The sequence below is a fragment of the Jaculus jaculus genome, chromosome X, assembly GCF_020740685.1.
Source record: "Jaculus jaculus isolate mJacJac1 chromosome X, mJacJac1.mat.Y.cur, whole genome shotgun sequence".
Lineage (NCBI taxonomy): Eukaryota > Metazoa > Chordata > Mammalia > Rodentia > Dipodidae > Jaculus > Jaculus jaculus.
In genome coordinates, this window is record NC_059125.1 from 105,678,736 (window position 1) to 105,702,859 (window position 24,124).

Sequence of the window (24,124 nt, forward strand, 5' to 3'; positions counted from 1 at the left end):
TAATTAAATCAGTATGGCTCTATAATAGCAAAAATATTGTATGTATGGTAAAAACACTTCAGCTAACAATGCACAACAGGCTTAAATCTGAGCTGAGGTGTTTGAGGCATTGTGAATTGGCTTTTAGTGAATACAGTGCCAAGTGTGCATGTTGTATTTTCAGGCTGCATTGAAGTCACAGAATGCAAATTTTGGTTGTTTGGCATTCAGCAACCTCTTACTGCTGCCAAATTTTTGTTATCCCCAGTTCAGTTACACAACCTGGGGCCTCGTGGATAAGAGGGTATTCAGGAGCTTGACTCCTAGCTCTGATACTTACTGTGACCTTGAAAAACTAATCTAACCACCCTGAGGCTCAATTTCTCTCATTGTCAAAATGGAAATGAAGCTAGCAATGTGTTCCTCACAGAGTTGCCTGCAGGATTAGATGAGATAAGTCATGTTAAGGTACTTAGCACAGTGCTGGTTGCATGCTACTCATTAATTAAATAAATATGTATTTAAGGGTCTTTGACTTTTTATGCATTTTTCTGGTGATGTGATACAGCAGGAAAGAGGAGAGACAAAAATCCCTTCCATAATGGGACCATATTAAATTCTGATGGAGATGGAGGGGACATAGGCCCTTCAATTAAGGAAATGTTACCTGTCATTTCTCAATTTCTACTCTGTTTTCTGTCAATTTTAAAAACTTGGGAGTAAACATCATATATATATATATATATATATATATATATATATATATATTTTTTTTTTTTTTTAAGGTAGGGTCTCATTGTAGCTCAGGCTGACCTAGAAATCATGACATAGTTTCAGGGTGGCCTCGAACTCACAGTGATCCTCCTACCTCTGCCTCCCAAGGGCTACATTTAGTCTATTTCCAATTGTTTTTTGTTTAACAGTACAAGTAGTCAAGATATTGACTTTCCTGAGTCCAAGCATTGGCCATATTTCATAAGATTGATGTTGAGGGGATAGGGTGGTGGCTCAGTGGTTCAAAGCATTCACTTCACAAGTATGCTTATCTGAGTTTGTTCCTCAACATGCATGTAAAGCCAGATGCAAAGGGACATACATGTCTGAAATCTCAATACACCTACAGAAATTGGAAGCAGAGTCAGGAGAATTCCAAAGCTTCCAGGCCAGCTAGACTGGCCTCCTAAGTGGCAAAACAACAGCAAGAGATACTCAGGCTCAAACAAGGTAGAAGGATAGCACCAGTATACTGAGGTTGTCCTCTGATTGCCATGCATGTGCCATGTATCATGTTCACACCTATACAAATACACATACATACACATGTGTAGACATACACAAATAAAAACAGATTTGATGCTGAGTGTTTTCCTTATCAATTTTTATAAACTAAGGCCAGGGCACATGCTCGTTTGACCCTTCTCCATGCAGCCAATTCCCATTCCATTTTCTCTATGTGTGACTCAGACAAGGAGGCCTTCATCTGAGGCTGAACAGATGGGGCCATCTGGTCATATCCAACACTGTGAGCACAACATGCCTCTTATAAAGTATTCAGCTTCAAGTGTTTCATCATAATTACAGAGAACACACTTATATAAGACTTTGAAGTTAGTGAAAGTATGTTCAGGAATGATAGGCTCATTATCCTAATTTAGAAAGGATAGATCAACTGCATTGTTCTGCATGGCTTGAGAGAAGGGCAACCTTTTACACAGGGAGCCCTATGAAAACATTTTCACATTAGTCTACGACAGTGGTTTTCAAATGTGAGCACCTTTGACTATTTCTGGAAAGCTTGTTAAGGAACAGCTTGTTGGGCTCCTTCCCAGAATTTGTGATTTAGTACACCTGTGGTGGGTACCTAAGATTTCAGCTTTTTAAAAATATTTTTATATATTTATTTGCAAGCACACACACACACAGAGGAGGGACAGGTAATGCATGAGCCAGGGCCTCCAGCTGCTGCAAATGAACTCCAGATACATGCGCCACTTTGTGCATCTGGCTTTACATGGTTACTGGGGAATCAGACCCGAGTCATTAGGGTTTGCAGGCAAATATCTTAACCACTGAGTCGTTTCTCCAGTCCCAGCTTTCATTTTTCATACATTCTCAGCTAAAATGGATGCTGTGTGTCTAGGGGCCACACTTTGAATATCACTCATTTAGGAGAGAGATAGTAAGAATTGAGCCATAGAAGTGGAAGGTGGGCCAGCAAAGAAATAAAGTATATGAAAGATATTGAGAAGGAGAAAGCATAGCACAAGAGTTAGAAATTAGCCATGGAGGCAAGATTTGATTTAGGACTCAGAGATGACTATAGAGCATTGGAGAATATGAAAATATGTGAGACCTTCACCATGACCCTCAACTTAATATCTTCTTGTTTGCAGAAGAGAAGCTTGTTGGAAGGAGAAAGCCCAGGTCTACGTTTGTTCTCTTCTTTTCTAGAATGTAACAACTGAGTGAAAGAAGAAAACGAAGTAGAAGTGGGGTTAAGGAAAGTGGAAAGAATTTGCATTTTCTAGAAATAAAGAATTTATCTTTGAATTGTTCATTATTGACTATATCCGAGTAACTACTAACATGAAAAGGAAAGCTTGTGCAATTGAGCTTAGGGCCATGCAGGGTAACCCTGGAATGATACCTGAAAAAGCTAATGTAATTTCTGAGATAGAGCTTATCAATTCCAGACTGTCTAATTTCTCCTTAGGACTCTGGTCCCTTAATGCTGTATTTCCCAGCCTGCCGGAATTCTCTTACCTGCTTCTCTCCACTGGGCTTTCTGTAGCTGAGCAGGAGCTCCACAGCGCCTACCACTTCTTTGCGGATGGCATAGAGTAATGCATCACCCACATACACGCTGTGGTTCAGCAACAACTCCATGATCTCCAAATTCTCATTCTCAATGGCGATAAGCAGGGCACTGCGGCCCAGTGGGTCCATGCAATTGATGTTGACATTATAGTAAATCTCGGCCTCCTGCAGGGCCTGCTTCACAGTGGCATAGTCCCCCTTCTCCACAGCATTGAGGAAGGCCTTCTCTTCTGCAGACAGCTCCGTCTCAGCCCTCACAATTTGCAGGGGGATGCGGTCTCGGTATGGCGAGTAATTGACCTTCTTGTAGTACAGCTGGGCCATGGCTCATAGCAATTTAGAAAGCTAAGTGAGGAGAGAGAGGGAGAACAATGAGATATTTAGTTACCGCAAAATTTCAAATGGCTACTTATCGAGGGTAGCTTTTCTAATGGGTAGAGAAATCTGGAAATGTTTTAAATGATATTATTTTTCTCTTGCCAAGGGGCATGACAGCAAAAGCTCAGGATTTTGGGTGAGAAAAACTTGTCATCAAACACTGAGTTAATACCAGTTCTGTGACTTTGGACAAGTTTTTCCAACATTTGAACCTCCTTTGTTACCAAGGTTATCCATTTTAATAATATTATTAACAGTTATCATTTAGTGACTGCTTACTGTGTACCACATCTTATTCTGGAAAGCAGCACCTATCTTGAAAAGCTATTGTGAGTGTTTAAGGAAGTACACACCATCAAAGGAACTGGCACAAGGTAAATCTTCTAGGATACAGCACAAGTTGGACTTTCCCTTCCTTCTCTTCTGCTGTCTGGAATCACTCAATGCTAATTTTCAAGATTAAATTTCCCTGTCTCAGATAAATATTCTAGATTAAAATACTGTCTTAGTGCTAACTCTAGGCCTGCTTTTTGCTGTTGCTCACTGGAGAAGAGGTATTGACTCTAATAAGCAAAAGCCATCTGCAAAAACAAAACAAAACAAAAAACATGTACCCCTCATCCCTAATTTCTTCCTGCCACCACTTCAAACTCAGAAACGAACAGATCTGAGAACTGATTTGATTTAATTCTGAGAAGTGAATGGCCTGTTTTGTTTGTACCAGAACTAAAGCCAGATCACACTTAATAGAATTGATCTTAAAGTAAAAACGTATTTACTGAGCTCCTACAATATGTTTAAACTTTCTCTGGGAGAAAAAGGGGGGAGAGTCTTTGCCCTCATTCTCATAGAGTAAATCACAGGACAGTGTGCTTGCCTTGTATTTTACCGATCAAATTTACTCACATTCCTCATTGATTCCTTCTATTGGCCCAGTGAGGTAGTAATGATGATCCTCTCTAGGGGGAAAGCAAGGCTCAGTTCCATTAGCTGATTGGCTGTTCCCTCTCATCCTCTAGGTCACAGTAGAGGCCCAGTTAGGGTGGGGTGACTTCAGTGTTTTTCATTATGGAACTGTTTTGCCCGTGAAAGGAAATAGAGATGTGATAAAGAGCCCCTTGTCTCATCTCCTGGATGTAAGAGAAGATGAAGACATGAAGCTTCCACAAACATTTACCTCACTCTTTCAGGTAATTACATCCCTACTTTGGCAGAGGGAGAAGCATACATTATGTCAAGTGGCATTTGCAATTCATGTACTTATGATCTTCTGGGAAGTTAGCATTTAAAGATGAGTGTTGCTTCTTGCTCTGAATAGGCTACAGGACAAATTCTTTTGTGTCCAGCTCTCAAGAGAACAGGGTGCTGCTTGGCTCTTCAGAGAAGCATTGCTATTTTCTTTCACAACTTTCAAGTAACTCATCAATGGCTAAAGGAAAATAGCACTTACAGAAGCATTTGCCACTAAATAGCAAGTGACTTTCATCATACTAACTGCACATTGTCTTTCTGCCTCTATGTTGCCTACAGAAAGTGGGAGGGCAGAAGAGATAGTGAGAGACCCTGGAGGGAGACTCAGTCAACCTCCAGGCTTCTGTTATAAACAAAACCCATTGAGGGGTTCCAGTGTGCCCAGCACTCTGCTAATCACTATGTGGGAATTTGGCAGAAGAGATCCTACCTCCACTATCTTTTACTTGCACCACTGCCACATCTTGAAATTGACTGATCATCTTGATTCTATCCTTTCCCATCCAGACCACTTTCTATCCTGCCTCCAAGTTATCTCCTGAGGCACAGACTGATCCCATTTCATTGTCCTTCCTTACTTCTGCTGTTCTTGTGCTGAAATCAACATTGTTTAATGAGGTCTGCAAGGTCTTGGCTCTTGCTAACCTCTCCACCCTCTTCTTAAGCCACTCTTTAACTCCTGTGCCATGACTCTTCAGCCCTTTGGAGCCTCTTTCAATTCTTACAATATATCAAAACTTTTCCTATCCCATAACCTTTGATCTTTGCCTAGAACCCTCTTCTTCAGCTCTTTTCATTTTTCGGGCCTCTCCAAAATATTGCTTCCCCAGAGCTGACCTCATTAATCACTCTCTCTAAAATAGTCCATTCACATTCCTCTCGCCATTGTGTTCTGTCCTCTTATTTTCTAATGATTGTCATAATTTCTACCTATATATCTTTTTTAAAAATTATTTATTTGTTTATTTGAGAGCGACAGACACAGAGAGAAAGACAGATAGAGGGAGAGAGAGAGAATGGGCGCGCCAGGGCTTCCAGCCTCTGCAAACGAACTCCAGACGCGTGCGCCCCCTTGTGCATCTGGCTAACATGGGACCTGGGGAACAGAGCCTCGAACCGGGGTTCTTAGGCTTCACAGGCAAGCGCTTAATCGCTACGCCATCTCTCCAGCCCCCTATATATCTTTTTGTCTTCTGCAGTAATCATCCTGTGCAATTAGCCTTAAAGCACAAGGGCAAGACTTGCATCATGATCCTATTTGTCTGGCACCTGGTGTATACTTATACTACATGAATAAAAGACCAACTTCCTGGGCTGGAGAGATGGCTTAGCAGTTAGGCGCTTGCCTGTGGAGCCTAAGGATCCCGGTTCAAGGCTCGATTCCCCAGGTCCCACGTTAGCCAGATGCACAAGGGGGCGCACATGTCTGGAGTTCGTTTGCAGTGGCTGGAGGCCCTGGCGCGCCCATTCTTTCTTTCTCTCTATCTGCCTCTTTCTCTGTCTGCTGCTCTCAAATAAATAAATAAACATAAAAGAAAAAAAATTAAAAAAAAACAACTTCCATTCTAGTCCCTTGTCTCTCTGTGTCCCCTCTTGAGTTACACCAGATTGTGCTATGTTCTGAGCTGTTGCTTGCTCACAAATTCTAGGCAGGTGGCTTCATCCCATTCACTCCTCTGTCAGCAAACTCCTTTTTGTGCTTCAACACTGTGGTCATACATCCCTTTCTCTGCAAAGCCTCCACCTACTCAGTGCCTCCAGGAAGCCAGCCAGTCTTGCAGTTCTCTACTGTTACTTAAATCACATTTCATCGATAGCGCTAACCACGTTTATATTCCTTCTACTACGACAGTAGTACTTTGATCTCTGCATTCCCAGCACTCACAGAGGTCTAGAACATGACAGATATTCAGTCAACTGGAATTTCAGTGTTGAGAACAAATGAGGAATACTGGCAGAGCCAAGTGGTAAATGAGTGGTACTAATTTGAGGCTTTGTGATCTTAGAAAAGACTAAAGATCTCAGTGAAGTTTTCCTGAAACTGTTAAGCCAATCTTTGGGGGCTGAATTAAATGTGAAAAAATTAAAGGCAGTCCTGCCCTACAGAGGACAAGAATAAAGGTGGTGAGATTTGATCATGCCTTGGTTGGAGGAGGGATGGGAAAGCAGGAAGGGGCTATTTTTCATGCTATAATAGGATGCAGGAATTGGAAGTGAGGTTAAATTCCAGGGTCATAGTTTATAACCTCAGTTTTCCCATCTGAAAAATGGTTTTAAACATTTTCCCACTTGTCACTTAAGAGGCCATAAGAGAAAAAAATCTACATAGTCACTTTTGATGATGTTAGGCTAGGGAAGATGTATGGCTATCCTAGTAAGGTATACTGTGAGGGAAACAGATGAAATATATCCCAGGGAAAGATGAAAATGAAGGAAACTTATTCTATCACTGTCCTACTATGTTCCAGGCATTATGCCAGGAGCTGGGGCAATAAAATATTAAAATAATTGTTACAGTTTGAATAATGTTTCCGAGGCACTGTGCCAGGTACTGGGGCAGGACTATCACTCCAACTGCCTCTCACAATAAGAGCAGTGAATGTAGTAAGGCTGCCATTCACCAAATTCTCATTAAATGCCAGATGCTGGCTACATGGGTTAAAGTTGGAAAGGGAGATAACATGAAACTCATGATATCTGAGACTTGATGTAAGTATAATTGGATGACATATAGTCAAATCAAAGACTAGATGTGCTTTTCTTACATTTGCACTAATCTGCTCTATTTGCCTTTCAGTGAGCTGTGTTATAAGATGTATCATAGAAATCTTCTGTAGCAAAGACTATCTCCAGAGTTTTGCATGAGATTGTGCCTTTACAGAGTTACTCTTTTGCATTAAGACACTGCATCTCCAAAATGACCCCTGGAAGGAATAAAAAAAGTCACATGGCTAACAGCTAGTCATCCTTTAACATGAATTCCACCATTAAAAAAGTGGCTGTGGCCTTTTAAATAAAGACATATCTTTATTTAGAAAGACAGGGCAGATGTGGTGGGGGAAAGGAGAGGCTTTAGTGTCTAGTCTTGGGATTTTTTTTTTTTAAGTAGCCATGCTTACCTCTAAACTATGCATGAAGAATGGCACAAAAATTCCTTTCCTGTGTTATCTGTTGATATGTAGGCTCATATACATGTTTGATGACTTGCTTCATTTCTTGTGCTCTTCCTGACCTCTAGCTGAAGGCACTTGACCCTCACAGCTTTGGCCTCACTACAGGCTGAGAACAATCCCTTATCCATATGCTTGCAATTCATTTTCCTACTCTAAGTGTCATTATTCAGGGAATAAGGAAGTAATGATGGCAATTTCTGGTGCTTGCAAGAGATTGTTATCAGGAAGATTCCTTCTTGTCACCTTTTCCTTTCATATTTGGCAGAGTGCAGTCAGCTGCCATCAATCTAAGCCAAGCCTTAAGGTGTATTCTTAATTTAAGAAAACAAAACCAGCCTGTTTTTCATGCCCCTTTGCCAGGAAACCGCATTGCCAGTGGAGTCTCCTAAACATGAAAGATTAAGAATTTTCTAACCAGCTGTCTCAGAGAGCTTATAGTGTTAGCTCTTTTCTTTGATGTTGGCCAGAGGAGTTTGTCTAATGGTATCTGTGACATCTGTGAGATTAAATCATGTGATTTAAGGAGATGAATCAATGGGCTTGGTAAAAGGCCAGAGTGTAAAGTGGCTTTACCAAATCCCAGCCCAGATTATTGCCCAACACATAATGTTGTCTGTGAGAAGGCTGGCCTGGCTTTCCACCTAACCCAAAATTAGTGCTGCTAGAGGAACTTGATACCTGTGCATAGCTTGCACTTTGTATCCAAAGGATTAAGGCTTACACAGTGAAACCTGTGGTCTCTCACAATTACCCATACTTACCTCTTCAACTGTATATGTTTTAAGGCCCTTCTAAGGCTAGATAGTTTTAATCTTATAAATTTGTACAAATTAAAGTATGAATAGCTGACAATTAATACATACAATAAATGATTTCTACTATTTGCTAAGCACTATGGTCTAAGCTGATAGTAATGACCGAGTGGCTTAAATCCGTAACTATTCCAGGTTTTGCCAAATCTAAAGAATGAGTGCAATGAAAATTGCATGGTCCACGGTCCTGGTGTGTATTACTTAAAGGAAAGTTGTGGGGTCCTGATTTTCAGAACATATTGGCTCCTTTCTAATTATCACTTTGCTGACATTTTTGTTGTGTGTATGTGTATATGTGTGTTTGACCTGGTGTGAGTGTTCATGTGTTTGAGTGCAGGCATGTCTGTGCCATGGTGTGTATATGGATGACATCATGCAGCTTTTGAAGGTTGGTCCTCACCTTACACCTTGTTTCAGCAGAGTCTCTTATTGTTTACCATTTGGTTCTTTAGGCTAGCTGGCCTGTGAATTTTCTGGAAAATTCTCCTATCTTCACCTCCCATTTTACTACAGATATGCTGGGATTAGAGAAGCCTTCCACAGCTTTTAGATTTTACATGGGGTCAGAAGATCTGAATTAAGTTACTGTCACTTGCACAGAAAGCACATTGTCCACTGAGCCATTTCTCCAATCTACTTTTCTGACTGTTTAGTTTCATTTCATTTCATTCATTTATTTTTTTTTTTTCATTTTTTGAAACAAGGTCATAGTATCTAGCCCAGGCTGGCATTGAACTTATTAAAGTTCTCCTGCCATAGCCTCCTAAGTGCTAGGATTATAGTAACACGTCTTTCTCTGATAAGTCCATATCCTGGTCCATCAACAAGGCATTCCACAGGTCATCATGTATAAATCTGGACCCAATGGAAAGGTTTTTTTTGTTGTTGTTGTTTGTTTTATGATATCTTTCTTTTCTTTTCTTTTTTTCTTTTTTCTTTCTTTCTTTTTTTTTTTTTTTTGTTTTTCGAGGTAGGGTTTCACTCTAGCCCAGGCTGACCTAGAATTCACTATGGAGTCTCAGGGTGGCCTCGAACTCACAGCAATCCTCCTACCTCTACCTCCCGAGTGCTAGGATTAGAGGCGTGCACCACCACGTCTGGCTATGATATCTTTCTTAATGACAGTCTGGTTAATGAGTACTGCTGGAAAACCAATCACTTTTTCTCCCGCATGGTGAGTACCATTTTTGAGTAAATCCTTTTCTATTTTAAACTGAAATCCTAAGCCTAGAACTTTCAGTCTTAGGCCCTTGTTCCAACTAGAGCAATATGAAGAAAAGCTCTGTTTTTTTATGGAAACCCTTCAAACATTTGATGCCAGAAAGCACGTTTTCCTCTGCCTACATTTTTCTTCCTCCAGAATTAACCTGTTTCTTCAAGACTTCTGAATAGATAGCTGCTACATTTTGGAGCATCTGCATGGTCTATTTCTAATGATCCTATCCTTTGTTTCTCTTAAAGAATGGTGATCTGATGTGACACACTGCTCTAGACATAGTCAAAACAGCACAGATATTACATTGTGGGTACTTTATGTACTTATTTACTTACTGATTCATTCACTCATTGAGAAATGCATTATTGAGGTTATGGTGTAAAATTTTATTGACTTTTTCATAAGCTAATGTTTAGTACTACTAAACATTATGTGCACTAAGTGCATAATACATACTATTTGCATTAACCTGCACTTCAAGACCATTGCCTTTATTTTATTATATGTTACTGATTATCAACATGAAGCATGACAGGGTAAGTACATTTTTAAGGCGATACAGCTAGTTAAGTGTGGTGAGGCTCTGCATCCATTTTTTTTTTTTTTTTACTCCAGGGTACATATTTTACTTACTTATTTATTTGAGAGAGAAAGAGATGAGAGAAACAGGCAGATAGAGACAGAATGTGCATCCCAGAACCTCTACCCACTGCAAACAAACTCCACATGCATCTGCCACCTTGTGCATCCATCTTTACGTAGGCATTGGGAAATCAAACCTGGATCCTTTGGCTTTGCAGCCAAGCACATTAACCACTAAGACATCTCTCCAACCCAAGAGTACATTCTTAACTACTTTAAGGAAGGTAGATTCTTTTTTTTTTTTTTTTTTTTTTTTGGTTTTTCAAGGTAGGGTCTCACTCTGGTCCAGGCTGACCTGGAATTAACTCTGTCATCTCAGGGTGACCTTGAACTCATGGCGATCCTCCTACCTCTGCCTCCCGAGTGCTGGGATTAAAGGCGTGCGCCACCACGCCCGGCTCAGGTAGATTCTTTTATATGTTTGATAGAGTCTATAATGCTATACTATATAGCATCACCAACAATAGTAGATATTGTATGTTTTACTTCATGGGTACTTGTCATTCAAGTACTATTTGGTAGCAGGAAACACAGACATACATATACAAATGACATAGCTCTTGTATAAGTCAAGTGTGTGAAAGGGAGGCTAATCTAAAAAAAAAAAAAACCCCAGTCTAATTCTACTTGGAGAGGTAAGTTGCAGCATCACAAAGGAAGAGGTATTTGTGCTGTGTCTTTAAGGCAGATGGGAACTTTCTTGGTAGCTATGCAAGATGAACATTATACACAGTAGAATAGCATTGCTAAGTCATAGGTATATAAAACACAGTATTTACAAGAATACTGGTGTTGTTTCTACCCTTCAAACCTGTCAAATGTGTGATTACTTTAGGGCCTTTGCATCTGTGGTTTGGGGCTTATCATATTTTCCCAAAGTTATTTAGTTTCTTTCTTATCATATAAATTTTTCAGATCAAATATCATTTCTTCAGTGAAGCCTCTAATACTCCATACATATCACTCAATACCCTGACTTGATTTGCCTTAAAATCAATTGAACAATTTGTTATTATTATGGATTAAAAGAGGTAGATGTTGAAATCGTAACCAAATAACATATGGTCAATTCTAGACAATATCATTACTTGAATTGTTACTTTTTCAATATTTAGTGCTGCCAACCAAAATATAAACTCACATCAGCTAGAACCTTACCAGTCATGTTTCCTACTCTATTCTCAGTACCCATTATATTATAGGTTCTCAATAAATATATATTGAATACATGGAATACTGATAGGGATAGCAATAGGGGAATACTTTGTTTGCAGAACCTATCTTTTATGTGTACATATGGTCTCCTCTAATGTCATGTCCTCATGCAATAAGTGCCTCCTTCACCTTAAGCAGAATCTGTTCCTTTTTGTAGGTGTGTGGCGTTTATGCACATCAGTATGTGGCTCATATGTGTATGGGTGCATGTGCATGTACAGACCAGACTACAACTTTACGTGACATGTACATCATCCACCTCTTTGAGACTGGGTATCCCATTATCTTGGAGCTCACCAATTAGGGTTGGTGGCTGTGAGCTCTAAGTACTCTATAACTTATGCCTCTTCAGCTGGGATTATAGGTGAGCACCACCATGTCCAGCATTTTATGTGGGTACTGGTGATTGAACACAGGTCCTCATGCTTACATGTTAAGCATTTACAGACTGAGCTCTCTTCTTAACTCCAGGACCTTTATAAGTACAATGTTAAATCCATATTAATAATTATATTTATTTGAAGAGTAATGAAATTGGATTTGGGTATTTGATGTAATTTCTGGCCAATAAGATGTACAAGAGGGCTTCTTTCTGTTGTTTTGATTCTGAATATTGTCATTTGCATGTGACACCAAAAATTTGGCAACCATCTTGGGACTATGAGGAAATCCAACTAAAGAGATGCAGCCTACATGTTGAGGATGGCATTAATTATCCTTTATAATTTCTTTGAGTAATTTAGTCAACATATATGAGTCCTGCTCAACCTCTAGACTTTTATGTATGCAAGATGAAAGCTCCCTTTTGTTAATCTACTTTTAGTCTCATTTTTGTTTTAAGAAGATGAAGAAATTAAAAATGATAGCATTTTCTAAAATATAAATTACCAAAATCAAGCCACAGAGAGATAGAAAACCCAAACAGTGGTCATAAAGGAAATGAAAGGAGTCTGAAATATTTACCAATTAAAAGCCTCTCAGCTCAGATGACTTTATAGCTGTATATAGAACATAAAAATACACCCAATTTAATTGATAGTAAAAATATTTCAGATCATGGAAAAATGATCATCACTCAAATTAATTCTATGGAGATACAATAATTTGATGTCAAAGCTCATAAAGATGCTCCCAAATTCAAACTATATATCAGTTACAACTGTGACAATTGCCCTATGAATTCTGAATAACATGTTAGAAATTCAGCACCTGCTTACTTTACAAATCAAAGTTAACTTTGTTTTTCATATATATGTGTGTAGTGTTCATGGGTGTATACATGCTTGCATATGTGTGTGGAGATTAGAGGTTTTGTGGGGCATCTTATTCCATTGCTTTCCACTTTAAACTTTTTATTGACAATTTTCATATATGTTTACATATTGTATTTTGATCATAATCCCCTCCCATTGCCTTCTTTAGTCCCTCTCCCCTATTCTCAACTCCTTTTTCTTCCCAACTTATCTCCCTTCTAATTTTTTTTTTTTGAGGTAAGCCCAACAGAATGCACGAGACAGAATTAGAATTGGGAGGGCCTCCAGCCAGTGCAATGGAACTCCAGACAGGCACACCCCCTTGTGTGCAGGTGCGACATTGTATGCTTGTGTCAGTATGAGTCTGGCTTACGTGGAACCTGGTAAGTTGAACATGAGTCCTTAGGCTTCATAGGCAAGCACCTTAACCACTAAGCCATCTCTCCTGCCCTCTCCCTTCTATTTTGATGTATTTTTTGCCTTCCAACAACATGGTGGAATGGGTCCAATATTGAACAGGTCTAGGCAGATAACAGAAGTTGCTGTCAGGTCATTAATTCAACATCCAACTTATTTCTTGAGACAGGGATTCTCACTTGAATTCAGCTAGAGTAGCTAGTAACTTTGCCTGAGGGTTCCCAGTACATCCCAAGTACTGGGATTCCAGATGAGGTGCCATGCCCACCTGGCATATATGAGTGCTCGGGATGAATTCAGGTCCTCATGCTTGAATGGAATGCTCTTTAAAAAAACACTTTATTTTATTTTTTGAGAGAGAGAGACAGAGAGAGGGAGAAAGAGGGAGAGAGAAAGAGAGAGACTGAGAATGGGCATGCCAGGGCCTATCAGCCACTGTGAAAGAATTCCAGACATGTGTGTCCCTTTGTGTGCATGTGGCTGCACGCTTGCATCACTTTTGTGCCTGGCTATATGTGGGACCTGGATATTCCAATAAGCATTATTAGGTTTTGCAGACAAACGCCTTAACTGTTAAGCCATATCTCCAGCCCAAATGAAATGCTTTTTATCCACTGATTCATCTCTCCAGCTCTCTATGTAAAATTATAATGGAAGTGAAATAATTATAGACAAAAACCACTACTCCAAATCAATAATAAATATGATAATAAATGGTGAAATACTCAACCCATTACCAGTAAAATCAAGAACAAGATAAGGATGCTACTACCATTGCTGATATTCAGTGTTAAGGTCCTGTCTAACTTAATGACAAGTAAATGAAACATAAATATTTTAACTGAAACAAAGTTACATTTATATTCATAAAATATACTTATATAAGAAAATACCCAAGAAACTTTTCAGAAATATGTTAGAAATATGAGAATTTGTGATGATAGAATTCAAGAAAATTTACAAGTATCTGTTTTTAAACTATACCAGCAAGTATCACTATCAATTAGAAATTTAAATGAAAAGAAATTTAATTCGTATTAAGGATATTGTTTTATGTAGGATATGTAGGACTACCTTTTTTAAAAAAATATTTTTGTCCATTTTTTATTTATTTATTTGAGAGTGACAGACACAGAGAGAAAGACAGATAGAGGTAGAGAGAGAGAATGGGCATGCCAGGGCTTCCAGCCACTGCAAACGAACTCCAGACGCGTGCGCCCCCTTGTGCATCTGGCTAATGTGGGACCTGGGGAACCGAGCCTCGAACCGGGGTCCTTAGGCTTCACAGGCAAGCGCTTAACCGCTAAGCCAACTCTCCAGCCCAGGACTACCTTTAAGAAGGAATGTTACCCATGTAAAATAACTTATTTAATGTTATAAAACAAGACCAAAGAGAATAGATATGCATGTTACTGAATAGACTCTATCTAAAATATATAACCTCCCAGTATTAGAGTATAACTTTTATAAGTAAGATAAAATAAGGATACGATAAAAAATGGTAGAGACTTCAGAAAACCTAGCCATCCACTTAAACATCAGTCAGCCTAGTGGAAACCATCATAATCAACTTTCTCTGGGTTCTGAAATCATCATAACATCATAACAAAGAGCATAACTCTGGATGAAGGAAAAAAGTTACTAACTTTTGCAAGAGTTTTGTGGCATTTTTAGTAAGCTATCTGTTATGGCCTGTTCTGTAGATGACCATGAGCAGAATGATTCACATTCTTAGTGTAGTTTGCAACAAAAGGCAACCCGGATATTTTGATAAAGAATTTGTGATTGTATACTGTGTATGTGTATATATATATATATATATATGTATGTATAATTTAAGAGAGATGGAATGGGCATGCCAGGACCTCCTGCCATTGCAAATTGCTTCCAGAAGTATTATGTACATTATACATCTGGCTAATTTATGAGGGTACTGAGGTATTGAACCTAGGCCATCAGGCTTTGCAAGCAAGCATATTTTAAGCAGTGACTCCTCCCTCCAGCCCTGTAATTGTCATATATATATATATATATATATATATATATATATATATATATATGAACATTCATATATATGTATGAACATACATATGACATAATATGTGATATATAATATTTAATAAATATATGGTCAGGATTTGACTGGAACAGAATATTATATATACATTCATACCTGGGTGAAAATGAGGAATTTGTTCAGAAGATTGTCTTTAATTTGTTGCTTGTTCCTGCAGTAGTCTCAGAATATGAGTAACTTCCTCAGCAGTTTTTACAAAATACTTAACAGCTTATTTGAGATGGTGCATGAAAGAATCAATGAACTTGAAGACATACCATTTGAAGATATATTAAGTCTTTAGAGCAGAAAGTAAAAAGAATGAAGAGAAATAAACTGTCTCAGCGATGTGTGAGACACTATCAAACATCCCAAGAGAAGCACAATGGGAATCCCAGTGAGGTGAGAATGAAGTGCGATAGGAAAGGGAGCACAACTTATATTTGAAGAAACAATAGCCTGTAACTTCCAAAATTTGATGACTTATGTGAATCTATACATTCAAGAAGTGCAACAATACTAATTGTAATTTTCAGGATAACCATTAAGAAAATAACTAAAAATATATAGAAAAAGAAATGAGAAGTTAATTCAAATTATATACTACAAAAGTCAATTTGACACAAAAATCAGGCAGTAATGAAGGTTTTGGCAACAAAGAATACATATAGAATACAAATATCAAAACTGCAGAAGTCTAATTTCTATAATTTGAAGGTTCTGGGTGAGAAAAATGAAAGATAAATGCATCATATTTAGGTGTGTTGGTTTTTGAGATTTTTGTTGGGACATGAGGAGAGATGTAATTAGCATTTGGAACGGTGTTGAGAACCAGAGATACAAAATTAAAAGTCATCAGTATTTTGATCCAAGGTTTTCTGTCTCGGTGGCACATTAGAAATATTTGAGAAGCTGTTAAAAATACTCATTCCTGGATCACCCAGGCTTCCCCAGTGAATCTAACATGCATTCAGGATTGACTTGCCATCATTATAAATGGTTACACAGCTGTTGGGAGTGGATATGGCTATGAGTCAGCAGAATGGCAATCCCTGTTTTGCTGGGGAAAATTTTTCTACATAGGGTAGAAAAGGGCCACTTCAGTAGCCAATGATAATATGCAACTAACTACATTTAAATGAATCAAAATGAAATAAAATAAATGCAATTCCTCAGTAGCACCACAATAAATTTATAGCCACAAATCGTTCATAGCTACTATATTAGACACTACAGGTATAGAGCATTTTGACACTGCAGAAAGTTCTGTTGGTCAGTAATGGATGACCTCTATTTCACTTCTAAAGTATCTATAATAAAGGAATCGTTTCAATTTTTTTAATTTTTAAATTTTTATTAACATTTTCCATGATTATAAAAAATTATCCCATGGTAATTCCCTCCCTCCCCCCTGACACTTTCCCCTTTGAATTTCCATTCTACATCATATTACCTCCCCATCTCAATCATTGTACTTACATATATACAATATCAACCTATTTTGTTTCAATTTTTAAGGACAAATATACATCTTTTTTTTTTAAAGGGTCATATTCATTTTTACTTATTTGAGAGTGACAGAGAGAGAGGCAGGCAGAGAGAGAGAGAATGGGCTGGCCAGGGCTTCCAGCCTCTGCAAACGAACTCCAGACGCGTGCGCCCCCTTGTGCATCTGGCTTACATGGGTCCTGGGGAATCGAGCCTCGATCGGGAGTCCTTAGGCTTCACAGGCAAGCGCTTAACTGCTCAGCCAGCTCTCCAGCCCCCAAATATACATCTTATGTGTTAAATTTCTGTACTTTCATTTGTATAATGTAATTTTATGGCTATAGATATATAGTGCTTTCATTCTTGTCTCTGATGTTCAAGGGAGTATTTAGAACTATCAGCCACTGAATTAAATCAATACATTTCATTTTCACTAGTAAAAGCATGAGCAAAGATTTATATATTTGTATCTATATATTTATATCTATATCATCCCTATCTATGTATCTATCTTCTTCAAGTCACTCAAGTGCACAGGGAGTTAGGCTGTCATTATCACATTGTCAGTATGATGATCCTTGAAGTAGTCAAGGGGAAGGCAGAATGGAATGACACTGTGGCAAATGTCAGACAATGTTATTGGTTAAAAGTATTGCATCTGATTATTATTCTCAGAGTGGCTTTTATTCCTGATTTCTGAGGTCATGACAAATGAGTGTCTCTTTTCCTTGAACTTTGAAATCTCAAGTGACAATGTTCACACAGTAGATTCTGTCCAAATCTCCTTAAATAGGGCAGAAATACTTCTTGAAAAAAATGTAATCAATATTAGAGATTATGAGTGAAGGAAACACAAGAGTTCTCTGGGCTAGTTTTTTGAAATTTTCCTATGGCTATGAAATAATTGCAAAATAAAATCAGAAAAATTTACCAGGAAAGTATGAGTCCTTTCTTACAGAAGTCAAATAATCAAAATAAATAATGTATCTTTCCCTCCATGCATTTTCAAATGCTATCTACTTTAATACATATTGTCCTACTTGGTTTTCTTTACTTAAAATTTGTATGAATTTTGTACACATTATTTTCTACAACAATCCACACCTCCTCCCCTCTCATCACCAATTTCCTTTGCAGGAAAGTATCTCTGAGTTGAGAATGAGAGCATATACTTCATATTATCATATGTTAAGACGTATTACTACATGGCTGCATAATACTTCACTATGTAAATCAGTAAGTAAGTAAAGAGGAGGGCTGAAGAGATTGCTTAGTGGTTAAGCCTCTTGCCTGCAAAGTTTAAGGACCCAGGTACTATTCCCTAGTACCCATGTAAGCCAAATGCTCAAGGTGGAGCATGTGTCCAGACTTCGTTTGCAGTGGCTAAAGCTCCTAGTGCACCCATTCTCTTTCTCTCTCTCTGTCACTCTTTGTCTCCCAAATAAATAAATAAAGTAAAATAATCAAAGTAAAGAAGATGCCTGTATCTTGAGTATTGTTGTAACTAAATAAAATTATCATGATTAAGTTTAACTGGAGTTACTGGGGGATGTGGTTAGGAAAGTATGTGGAAGAGGTATAAACTGAGTTGAGTCTTTAAAATTGGATTGGATTGAGCTGGAGCTGGAAGGTTGGAAGACACTTTTGTTATAGAGGGTGAACATCAAGCATGGGAGTTGGCACTGTCTTGAATAGGACTATGTTTGCAAAGAAAAGGAAAAAAAAATGTAAGAATAGGTAAGGTTTATGCCATATAGGAAGATACTGAACTTCTGACAAACTACGCATTGGGAAGACACCCTAGGTTCTTAAAACAAGAAGGCAATCAGGAAAGATGTATAAAGTGACTCCATGATGAACTAGAACACAATAGAATAAGAATTTTGTGTAAATGAAAGGAATCCTATCTAAACTGGGAAAGAGGAGAGTTGTAGTTATTTCAAAGGAAAAAAAAAAAGCAGGACTTGATAATAGACAGCATAGAAGGCAAGAGGCATGCCTTTACATGGGGGATCCACAATAGAATATTCAACTTTTTTTTTTTTGAGGTAGGGTCTCACTCTAGCTCAGGCTGACCTGGAATTCACTATGTAGTCTCAGAGTGGCCTCAAACTCATGGTGATCCTCCTACCTCTGCCTCCTAAGAACTGGGATTAAAGATATGCGCCACCATGCTTGGCAGAATATTCAACTTTAAGCTTCAGTGACTAGAGGGTTGATAAGTTCCTTTGTTATCAAGAAAGGTACTCAGTTCACCCTGACAATGTGAGGGCAAACTGAGTTTCTGTTGAAGGGATGCTATTTCTTCCTGACTTTCCACTGTTACTTCAAAGATGCTTATTTTGCCTTTTTGGTCTTCATTTGGCAGTGACTCTTAACATTTTAACTTTGTTTTTCTGTCCCAGAGGGTTCTGCCAAGTAATGATCTTAAATGCTTAAATGCACTCAGGAAGTTCTGCTGAGTATTCCCTTATAAATGCAATCACATTCAATGTGACTGTTTTGTAACTTTCTCATTTTGCATATTGGGTTCTCTAAAACCAGGTCACCCTTGTTATTACCCAGAGAATTTTACTTTTGTACAAGGTCATGTATCTTGCAAAGTTATTTAGCTTTGTACTTCCTGTCCTGTCCTGTGCTATAACATTGGGACTTGCAATGCTACAAATGACTATAGCCTTAAAATAAAAGACAGAATTTTGTCATGGAGGTGTGCATGGAAGTAGTGGTGTATACCTCTGTGTATAAAATAAACACAGACCAATTTAATTAATGTCCCAGGAATTAAAAATTTGGTATCTAGTCTCAACTCTCCACATACTTGAAGCATGAATTCAGGGAAGAGATAAGACTTTTACATTGCATCTCCATTCATTTTAGTGGAAATTGAGGAGGATAAGCAACACCATTGCTAAAATTAATACCAAGAGTGAAACCAATTAGTAGTTAACTATTAGTGCAACAAATTTCTACAATGTATTAGCAACAAGTCTAGTCCTTAGAAACCAGTGAATTAGGTATACCACCAAGTGAAGGACACAGCTGTCATTCATCTACTCCACGAACTCTGCAACAAGGATAACGAAAGCTAAAAGGAATGAAGTTTAAGACTCATATGTCAGCTTATGCTGTTCTTATTGATGAAATAAAATAGATACTCCGGATAGAATCTCTACATTCTGACATAGGGGTCAGTCTAGCATAACATTATGAACATCCTCCAAAGGTAGAAGGGAACTAGCTCCCAAGACAGGGTTGGTATGATTTCCTGAGGTTTGTGATTAGCCCTTTGAGTCTTGATTTCCAGAAATAGTCACACTGCCCAGAGCCATGTTAATGCATCATTGTGATTTTTGATTTGCCTTGTAAAATGAACCACTCAAGATCTTCCCACTGCTGGAGGATGAGGACCATGTTGGGAACACAAACAGTTCTCCTCCACTGTGTCCCTTGTAAGAATGAAGAGAATTCCACAGTAACTCTGGACAGCAGGTCATTTATTTGTCATGATGAGCTCTAGGCCTCCTATTATATTGCTGTAAGCTTATTCTGTTTATGTGTATGCTGTATTGCTTGCATGCATGTTATATCTGTGTGGATGAACATTGTGGGGTATACACACATGTGTGCATGCATACGGAGACCAGGGTATCTTCTTTAGTCATTGTTTATCACATTATCTTGACATGATATCTCTCCATGAACCTAGAGTTCATCAATTAGGTCAGACTAGCTAGTCCCACAAACCCTAGGGATCCTCCAGTCTCTCCTTCTCAGTATTAGATTAAAGGTACTTGCCATCACATCTACCTTTTAAATGGCTGCTGAGAACACAAACTCAGGTCAACTCATGCTTACATGACAAGCACTTTACCCACTGAGCCATTAACACAGCCCATCTTATTTCAATTTTTAAGAATTCCATTTAGTTCCTTAATATGCACCCTGTTTAATATAGAGGAACATGTTAGCATGTGCAAAAGCCCACTAACAGCTAACAGAAAGTGTTTCATATCCTGACTCCTCTCATGCTATTTTCTCAGCTACTTATCCCATCCACACCTTGTTCTCTGGATTAAATACTGATGTAAACTGTGCTCTTCTTGGCTGCAAATCTTGGCTTCTTTTCAGATTTTCTGTCTCCCAGACACTCAGGTTACAATTGCTCCATCTCGCATCTCCTATCCTTTATCCCACACCACTTTTCTTGTGGGGGAAAAAAATCTTTTGTAGTTGGGATCGAGACTGTATGCTATTTACCATGATAGGTCTGTAGGAATTTTTATGCGCAGTTTAAAGAGAAAGCACAAGTATGTGACCATGAAAAAAGCAAGCTGTCAATAACACCATTGATGCCTGATAGAAATCACTAAAGGTATAAGAGGAGTTCATAAGTAAGGAACTTGAAATAGATAAAATTCTATCCATGAACTAAAATGATTTCTGTAAATACAATATTAACTTCCTCAGATTGATTTTTTGCTGGCAGACCACCTTGGTGCAAGCTGAAGAACACCAGCAATTTATGGAGCCATAATTTGACAAATGTCAGTTGACCTGAACTTTTTTGAAGAGGTCTTTAGGTAGTTATTATGCTTGATTTTTTTTGTTCATTTTTTATTTATTTATTTGAGAGCGACAGACATAGAGAGAAAGACAGATAGAGGGAGAGAGAGAGAATGGGCACGCCAGGGCTTCCAGCCTCTGCAAACAAACTCCAGATGCGTGCGCCCCCTTGTGCATCTGGCTAACGTGGGACCTGGGGAACCGAGCCTTGAACCGGGGTCCCTAGGCTTCACAGGCAAGCGCTTAACCGCTAAGCCATCTCTCCAGCCCCTATGCTTGATTTTTTATGGCAAGCAGTACAGTGAGTTAAGCTCTATAAGTAATGTTTTTCTTAAAAGATTTTTTTCCCATTCCAGTTGTTGAGGTTCTTTTTTTAAATGAAATTTTAATTAATTAATTACTTTAGGAGAGACAGAGAGAAAGAGGGAGAGAGAGAGAGAGGCAATGGGCATGCCACCAGTCCCTGCAAACGAAATCCAGATGCATGTGCTCCCTTGTGCATCTGGCTAATGTGGGTCCTGGGGACTCAAGCCTCGAACTGGAGTCCTTAGGCTTCACAGGTAAGTGCTTAACTGCTAAGCCATCTCTCCATCCCTGTAAGTAACTTTTGTAATGAACACTATGGGATTTCTATTAATACCAAGATTTGCTTGGATATTAGTATCTGGGGATTTGGGGGCCTTTTATTAGAAAGGTTTCTCATATCTATGTGGTTGAACTATGTGTGAGTATGCCTTTTATTAGAAAGGTCCTACTGTCTCTCCCAGACGAAAAGTAACTCCAGAGTCTTGAAGCTTTAAAATTCTCCTTTTAGTTTATGGGTCCCTAATACATAGGCCATTTTAGTTAATGATTTCTCTTCCATATATTGTCTCAGTGAATTCTTTCACTTATCCAAATCAACTTCTGATTAATTATCTACCTCAAAGGTTTTTAGCATGAGAGAAATTAGTAATTTGCTCCAAGATCCAAGTAGTAAAGATGGCAGAATCAGGATTATCACCCAAATTTCCTGGCTCTACATTCTATTTTTCCACTAATCAGACTGCTCAGTGAATGTCTTTTCTTTTTTGTGTATGCACAGTATATGTGGTGTGTGTGTGTGTGTGTGTGTGTGTGTGTGCTGTATGCACTTGTGTACATGCTGTGGGTTTACTTGTAGCAGCCATGGAACCCATCCATTACTTACCTACCTGTTTTTTTTTTTTTTCTTGTGATGGAAACTTTTACTGATTCTGGAGCTTGCCATTCAATCAATGAATCCCAGTGATTCTATCTCTGCTTCCCACAGGCCTAGAATTATAGATGTGCATAGCCACATTCGGCTATTACATGGGTCCTGGATATTTGAACTCAGGTGGTCTTAGGCTCCCTTGGCCTTCACACTTATGCAGGAAGTGCACTTAACCACTGATCCTTCACTATAGTCCTGTGCAGTGAATTTCTGTAAAATGCAGCAAGCACAGCCAAAGTCATTGTGGAAGTTATCTCTGCAGCCATTTCAGGGCTTGAGTTCATGCTGTGTTTTAAAACAGAGATAGTATGCTTCATCTAAGCACCAGAGAGAAGTATGGCCTTGGAGTTTTGCCAAGTTGCAACATGCTCTTCCTTCCTTCCTCCCTCCCTCCCTCTCTCCCTTCTTTCTTTCTATAAAATGTTGGATGTTATCTTCTATCCCTCTCCTGTCTGATTTCCTTAAGAAAAAAATCTCTTGGTTGAAGAGATGGCTTAGCACTTATGGCACTTGCCTGCAAAGCCTACCATGTTCTACTCTCCAGATCCTGCATTAGCCTGATGCACAAAGGTGAGGCAAGTGCAAGGTTGCACATTACCACTAGGTGGCACAATCAGCTGGAGTTCGATTGCAGTGGCTGAGACCATGATGTACCAACTCTCTCTCTCTCTCTCTTTGCCTTGTCTCTACATCTAAAAAAAAGAAAAATAAGAAATTAAAAAAAAGAGAAAAGTCTTTCGCAGACCATGGAGATCATCATTTTTCAGTTCCACTGGCTGATGACTGAGCCCTAGAGATCATGTTCCTGCCCCTCCTCAGTGTTGGTGATACAGGTCTGTGTAGCCATTACTGGCACCTTATATGAATGCTAAGGATTGAACTCAGGTCTTCACACTTTCACAGTAAGTGTTCTTATTACTGAAGCATCTTCCCAGCCTCAATATTTGTTCGTCTGAGACTATCTTAATTCATTGAATATGGTTGTCTCTGACAGCATCCTTATTTTTTCACATGACAAAATTTCAATGTTCTTTATGATTGAAAACAATTTCACTGTTTATATATGCCACAGTTTCTTTATCCATTTCTCTGTGGTAGGACATCTAGATTGGTTCCTTAATTTAGCTATTGATAAATGTGCTACAATAACATTGATGCTCAGGTATCTGCAATAAGTTGACTTGGAGTCCTTTGGGTACACAACCAGGACCTTATATATACCTGGATCTTATAGTTGATCCATTTCTAGTTTTTTTGAAGAAGCTCCATACTGACTTCCGTAATGTCTCAACTAATTTACATTCCCACAGCACTGTCTGTTCATTTCATTTGTGCATTTATTGTCTGTTTTGCTTGGTTTTATAAAGTCATTGTATATTTTAGATATCAAATCTCTGTCAGATATATAGCTTACCAAGATTTTCTCACATTCTATAGGCCCTTTTTCTCATTTCACTTCTTCCTTTGCTGTATAGAAAGACCTTTTAAAATTTCATGAGATAGTATTTTTTGATTGCTGGCCTTATATCTTGACTGGTTGGAGTCCTATTCAGAAAGTTCTCACCTATGCCTGTATCTTTAAGTGTATGCCCTATATTTTCCTTTAGCAGTTTGAGTTTCAGGTCTT

The 24,124-nt window shown here is 38.6% G+C and overlaps 1 protein-coding gene across 2 annotated transcripts in view; it reads right to left on the minus strand.

Annotated features, from left to right (window-relative positions):
• Positions 1-24,124, minus strand: part of Trpc5 (transient receptor potential cation channel subfamily C member 5) — a 332,438-nt gene that overhangs the window by 183,502 nt on the left and 124,812 nt on the right. For both annotated transcript variants that reach the window (XM_045140960.1, XM_045140959.1), the window contains exon 2: positions 2,743-3,141. In XM_045140960.1, coding sequence (XP_044996895.1) covers positions 2,743-3,120 — 378 coding nt within the window. In that variant the 5' untranslated portion in view covers positions 3,121-3,141. The remainder of the gene's footprint in view (positions 1-2,742; positions 3,142-24,124) is intronic.